The sequence below is a fragment of the Ascidiella aspersa genome, chromosome 4 (assembly GCF_963924565.1).
Source record: "Ascidiella aspersa chromosome 4, kaAscAspe10.2, whole genome shotgun sequence".
Classification (NCBI taxonomy): Eukaryota; Metazoa; Chordata; class Ascidiacea; order Phlebobranchia; family Ascidiidae; genus Ascidiella; species Ascidiella aspersa.
Genome location: NC_139450.1, coordinates 2,039,452 through 2,046,468, shown reverse-complemented (window position 1 = coordinate 2,046,468; position 7,017 = coordinate 2,039,452). Strand labels below are relative to the sequence as shown.

The following is a 7,017-nucleotide window of genomic DNA, read 5'->3' as shown; positions in this document are numbered from 1 at the left end:
TGGTATACAGCCTCAATATTTGTACAGCCGGGAAAAATATTGTGAATGAAGTTGATTGTTTTGCGAATGCGTTGTGTTCACTGCAGTTTTATTATTAGTTCAGTGAGTTTTCATTCGTTTGTATGCGTTTATTAATGTGTAGCAGCATACTACATCAATAACTATAGATCTTTTTCAGAAAGTTTCGAACTAGTGTTTACTTGTAAAAATGATTTCGTTTCTATATGCGTGGTTACTTAAATGTGAAAAACATTTTAAAGCATTTGTTTTTAATTACTTTATTGCTTAAAGCTTCAGAAGGACTAGACCGCAATGGTTAAACACATCTGTATGTGTATTTTTAATTGTGTAGCCGGTGCACATCCAACAGTAAATTGCACACCTAATTTATTGGGATTAGCAGACTTCAAGGTGTGCAAAAAAAAAAAAATTGCGCACCTCAAAATTTGGTGCTCCATACTAGAAATCTCTACATAAAGTGCCATGAAATGTGGACAGGCTTAGGTGTACCATGCATATAAATGTTCAGAAAATATAGTTAAAGTGTACCTGATTGGTAAATAATTGCACTAAGTTATACCTGTTGAAATGACCCTATTGTGATAATGGGCGCTATTTTGCTGGCAGTTGGGCATAAATAAACGGAACATTTTATAATAATGCTATAATTTGTCTAAATTTTACTGTTTTGCAAATGTCCTCAGCATTATTTCTCCGTAAAAGGTTATTTTCGCTTAGGTTGATTTGATTTAGTACTTGACAGAAAAAAATGTTAGTTATATTTTAAGACCGAAACAAATTGTAGTGATATATGACATTGAAAAAAAAAATTGCTAGTATAAACTCGTTTGATTTAAGACAGAGGTATGTAAAAATAAAATTGCATGTAATATTAACAATTTTGCAGGAAAAATTTTCTCCTAAATTTTCTTTATTTAATGAAATTTAAAAGAATTTATTCAATTGAATGCATTTAACCTTTAAATGTAATGTTCCATTACATTGTAGGTAAAATATAATTGTCTTGCTGGAATTAAATTTAGTTAGTTAGGAGAAGAATTTTAAGCAAAAACTTTAATGTAATGCTGTTAAAACACAATATCAACCTGGCAACTAAGGCTTGGAAGTAGAATCCTAAAGCAACCGTTCGGCTGAGGTTTATTACAGCATTGTTTAATTGGTAAGTTTTTTGTTTTTCACTTGATTTGATTGTTTTTTTCCACTAAATGTCACAATTCTTAAATGTTGGTTAACAGATTTTGATGCCTAGTATAAATTGCTTTAGGAGGATCATGTTGTAAATAACTTGTTAGTTTAACAAGGACATGATGCATAAAGAATTTATATTTTGAAACACAACATCACAGTTTCAGTCTCAATAACAAGTTGTTTAACCACAGCCAATCATTTTACTGACATCATAGGATTTTATGATTGTTCGCTACATATGTGGTACTTAATTCCTTTGTCATGCTGCTGCAGGCATTTTCTCATGTGTGTTAAATTTAGCTGCGTTTTGACAACTCAAAGAGAAATGACTTAACTTTTTCTTTAAGTTTACTAACTGATGCATATAAGACCACTGTGCCTCGCGAATTACATTTTACCCTACTTTTGTATTTAATCAAAAAGCGACTGAATATTAATCAAGAATGAGTATCTCTTACGATCAAAGAATTAGTGTTAAGTTTTCAAGAGGTAGTGTTTTTTTATTTTTTTTAGTATACTATAAAAAAAATATGATTAACTTACAACCATAAAATTTCATTTTTTTCAACCTGTATTTCTCAAACCTTCAGGGTCAACGGACTTGATGACTATTTTGTGGTTCTTCATTGATTCTTTGCTATTATGTTTGCATTTGTAGCAACAAATTATCATTTATCTTATGTTTATCTTGATAAAAAAATAAAATATAGTTAACGGTTTGAGAAGTGCGCCGCCTTGAACAACAATCAGTCAGGAAGGTTCAAAACTACATGCACTGATTGTTGTTCAAGGTGGTCCGCTGCTCTCAAGCTATTAACAAAATGTTAAACTTTTATCGTCAGCACTATGTTTTCTGTTGTAGTGCAAGGTTATGTTTCAAAAGCACATCCAAGCTTATTTAGTTAACGTTGCTTTTATTGCTCATAAAATGTGTCATCAGCTGCTAAAGTATTTTTGTATCAGCTAATAAAACTATTTTTTTGCCTAAATTTTGCACAAAAGTGCCAAAAAAAAAATTTATCAATTAAACTACCTTTCAACATACTACTAAAAGTTTTGTTTAACTACTTTTAAAATTTTTATTTTTCAAATGGTTCTGTCCTGCAGGATGTAGTTTACGATGAGTCCCGGCGATGAGGACCAGGTAGAGATTGTTCCCGAGGCTCCAGCAATGGATCTCCCTCCGGTGGATAATGAAAACATCGACTACGCTAACGTCAAGGTTATGGAGAACCTGAGAATAAAAATTGGTACTTAATGCTTTTTCTGTTATAAACTGTTAGTAATATTAATCAAAAACAGCTCCTTTGGTAATTGTAGTTCTTAACCAACGTTTCAGCAACCTATTTAAATTGCCCTCTTCGGGCAGGGCGGTTTATGCAGGTTGCCCAAACATTGGTTAAGAATCACAATTAACCAGATGAGCTAATTTTGATTAATATGGTTTTTGTGTTATTGCAGTAAAAATGAACTTTTTTTGCCTGAAAATTGAAATGTTTTACAAAGACTTGTCTGGCTAGATCAGTGTTTATCAACCTTTCAATTTTTAACAATTCAAGCAAAAAACTTAAAAACGAAACTTTACATGATAAGGTGACTGATAAATTTGTAAAATATTTAGCATACTAACTATAGTAATATACTCTTTATTGTGTCAAAATCAGTCATTTTTAAGTTCAAGAAAGTCTAAAGTATATTGCTACCATTTAAAGTCATTATCGTCATTTTTGTGTCAGGGCGAGGAGATATCTTCACATTTTACATATTCAGTTTGTCAATAACTATAGTATTTAGACAATAACTTAGTTTTTTTTTTCTTAGTACTCTAGTTATTGGCATACCAAAGGACTTTACAATTTGTACACATGCAGCTTACCCAATTTATATAAAATAGATTAGGCATTTTTTTATTTGCGGCTTTTGTAGGTTTTTGTCCTTTATGAATATCAAATCTTCATGTAATTCTAACAACATTTGTTGCTCGGTACTGTAAGCCAGTTTTGCGGTTGTTCATTTGTGTTTTTTTATAATTACAAAGAGTCTTCTAAAAGCAGGTTGTAGAAAGTTTGTGGAAATTAAAATTTAGCTGTCATTTGACCAGAGATAGTAAAATTAGAATCACTGAAATTAATGAATGCATCAATTTTTTTGCTTGACCTGTAAAATAAGGTAAAAAATTTAATTGATATTTCTCTAATAAGCTAACTAAAATATTTTTATCTACAGTTTGTTATGAATATTACTTTTTGTCACATTAACAACATAGCACTTGTCATATATACTTACTTTAAGGATTCTGAATAAGGAATTGTGTGACTAGATTTAGAATAAAATATGAAGTCATGTTTTTTATTTTTTGTGCTACAATTCCGAAACTTATTCCTGTATTTTTTCAATTAAATTACTAAAGTATGAAGCCTTGATATGATAATTTTTATATTTAAAACAATAAAACATATTTAATCAAAATACCCTTGTTAACTTTTAGTCGTGAAAAGAACATATATTTGTTTTTCTCCATACTGTCAATGAATCGCAAATAATTTTCTGAAAAAGAATGCCACATTTATTGTTGGCCATACTGCTTGGAAAGTTGCATCATGCCATTGTGCCATTTCTCTGTAAATTTTCTACACTATCGAATTGAATGATTTCAAAATGGACCGTGTATATTTAAATACAGCTAATATACTTTCTTTGTGTAAGGGTTGTTGATCGAATTTGACAAAAATTGTTATTAGCATAACCTTATACAAAGGTCCTCCATATTTTCTTTTCACGTATAACCTGGTGGATTTTAACTCTCACTACATAACACCTGGTTTCTTAATAATTTGGCTTAAATTTACATTAACAGCCCCAAATGAAACAAAAATAATCGCCACCCGAGCTAATGTCAGACTTTCAATTTATGGGTTTTGTTTAGTCTTGTAAAACTAATAAAACTTCAATTAGCCGCAATAAAATACACTAATTTTCCTAAATTCTGTATAGCATATGCTGTATACAAATTACCTGGAAAGCCTTTTAAGCTAGTGTTTTTCAACATATGGGTTGCGACCCTAAATCAGGGCTCCGCTTAATTTGGTTGAGTCGCAGACTGCTGTAGTTCACATGGTTAAAGATTTATTGAGCTTGGTTTTGAGCAAGATTTCTCCCAAGCTTGTTTTTGATTTTTTTGGCAATTGTTAAACACCGGAAGCCACTATTTCTAAACCAGTGTTTCTCAACCAATAGGTCGCAACAACAAACTTTCACCAGTAGATTTGACTGGGTTGGCAACTGCTGTGTTTTACTTGGTCAGGTTTATTGAGATTTGGGCAAGATTTGGTTCAAAGGAATTTTGTGGTTAAAATACAACGACAAAGCTCAATTATGCCATTTGTGTAATGCTTTGTTCACTTCTAAAAAGTTCAGTGGATAGAATTGGGTCGCAAAAGCTTTTGTATATGTTTTTGCTTAATATTCTGGTTGGCAGAGAACCTCTGCCTACATCTTACACATAAAAACACACATAAAAAAAATATTACTTATCAATCAAAAATATTTAGTTTTCCTGGAACTAATAACGTTTGTTAATTCAAGGTGAGGCTAAACACTTGGTCGCTGGGAGCCGTGAGTCAAGAAACACCTACTGCTCTGTTTGCCTCGATCAAGAAGAAGTGTTCAAGACCAGGATACTGGATAAAACTTTAAAGTGAGACAAACTGTGTTTCTTGTAAATTATTGTCCTTTTTGAAGAATACATAGGCCACTTTACATGTCATGCCTTTAGCATTTTTGTAGTACGTGTCTCAGAGTTAACCAATTGTCAAATTACAGGAAAAACATTTGAACTAGAAATTATAACTAAAATATTAATTCAGCTAAAAATTACAAAAATATTTGCTTAGATCCACTGCTTTTAGTTTTTGTTATACTGCATATTCGTATAAGAAAATATAATTTTTCAATTTTTTTTCATAATTTTTTTTTTAGTTGATATCAATTTCTTTGTTTTAAGTCCATTTTTCCAAGAGGAGGTCGATTTTGACATTCCGCATAAATTTCGACTTCTATGTTTCAACTTACACGATGTTCAGGAAGACGTCCTTGCAAAAAGAGATCACATCTACGCAAGGGTAACAAACAAATCTGGCAGTTTAATAGACTAACTATAGATTCCGACTTTTGTTTTTTACAGGGTTGCTTGAAAAAAGTGCTTAAAAAAGTGGGAACATTTATCCTTGTGTATTATAAAAAATTATTGCCATAGGTCTCTCATGTTTAGAAATTGTTGAAATAAATGGTGTAGAAAATACAAAGAAATCTTTCTTAAAATGGCTTCTGAAAATGTGTAAAAAATCACAGAAAGACCACCTAAGAAACCACCTAATTTAAATGAGTTGGCTGTCTGCCGAATTCAAATTTTGTTTTAACATCTTGAACAGTCAAAATAAAAAAATCAGGAAGTATGCCAGCCAACTCCCAATTTTGTTTATACAGGTTTTGGTGCGCAAGACCGACATAATGAAACACAACTCGCATGAGCACTGGTTCCCGTTAGTTCCGGTTGAGTCTTGCAGTAAAGTGCAGGTTTGTTGACTTTTTATGTTTCCCTCCCTAACTCGAACATGCCATCTTGTGTTCCGTAGTATCCTGGTATCGTGTTGAACATGCCACGATCACACCGACACTTCTATTTCTAGTTTTACTACATCCCAAAGTAAATAGTAAAAAAGAGTTATTCGAAACGTTCTGTATCAGTGGTTCTTAAAGGTTTTGAGACACGCCCCCCTTTTGCAATTTTAACAAAACTCGCGCCCCACCTTGTTTCATAATAAAAAAACATAAAGCAGAACAGCAATTAATTTCCAGGTAAGTTGCATTAATGCGAAGGATGTAACTGTTTTTTGGATACTAAATGTTTAATTCAAGTATTGGTAGCAGGGAAATATCACTTCACCTTAATGTTTAGTCATAATTCATACAGAGTTTTGTCAATTTCTTGCGCCCCCTTGTGAACCTCACACGCCCCCCAAGGAGTGCGCGCCCCCCAGTTTAAGAAACACTGTTCTAGATGATACCTACTTCTGTATGAGCTTTGATATTTTTATTACGTCTTACTACAACCTCCAACCGTTCTGCTTCAAAGTTAATAGTGTTTTGTCCCAGTTACTTTTTATTATGCTGTTCTTTACCGCCGTTGAAATGCCATTGCTTAAGTTCAGTGTTATTGACTTGTATATTCCTTCTGTTATATTAGCGATAAAATAGGTTGTAAAATACGCTCCACTTAAAATGCATTATAGTTTTGAAACGTTATTAAATTGTTAAACATTTGTTTCAAGTGTATGTTGTCAAATAACTTCAGCGGTAGTGTTTTCAAATTAGGCAAATAAAATGTTACTATTCTTCTGACACCTTTAGTCAGTGTTGATTTTGTTGTCTTAACTAGAAGGGCCTTTGCGCTTTTTTCTGTAATAGTAAAATTTGCCTGTTTATTTTGCAATATTACGTGTTGACTCTTGTTCTTTTTAATAATGACCCCTTAATAATTAGTCTTATTTTTTATTATTTTATACAGGTAGTAAATTATTACTGTTCTATTTCTCTAAGATACCTAATTGCTATAATAAGACGGTTTTCCCAACTTATAATAGTAAGTGCCCAAAATTACAGAAATTTCATCCGAGACTTGCTCTAAAAACAAAACCTTTGAACATTTCACTGTAATATATTTGCCCAGTGGACTGTAGTAATGATGTCATTTGTTAGGGAATTGTTATACTTTTAAGTCCAAACTATCGGGTGTTGGAATAAATTGTC

At 31.9% G+C, this 7,017-nt stretch overlaps 1 protein-coding gene across 1 annotated transcript in view; it reads left to right on the top strand.

Moving 5' to 3' along the window:
* Positions 1 to 1,022: 1,022 nt before the first annotated feature.
* Positions 1,023 to 7,017, top strand: part of LOC146146604 (ras GTPase-activating protein 3-like) — a 34,658-nt gene continuing 28,663 nt past the window's right edge. Inside the window, exons 1-5 of the mRNA XM_083387306.1 lie at positions 1,023 to 1,180; positions 2,317 to 2,459; positions 4,795 to 4,906; positions 5,213 to 5,330; positions 5,695 to 5,784. Coding sequence (XP_083243432.1) covers positions 2,330 to 2,459; positions 4,795 to 4,906; positions 5,213 to 5,330; positions 5,695 to 5,784 — 450 coding nt within the window. The 5' untranslated portion in view covers positions 1,023 to 1,180; positions 2,317 to 2,329. The remainder of the gene's footprint in view (positions 1,181 to 2,316; positions 2,460 to 4,794; positions 4,907 to 5,212; positions 5,331 to 5,694; positions 5,785 to 7,017) is intronic.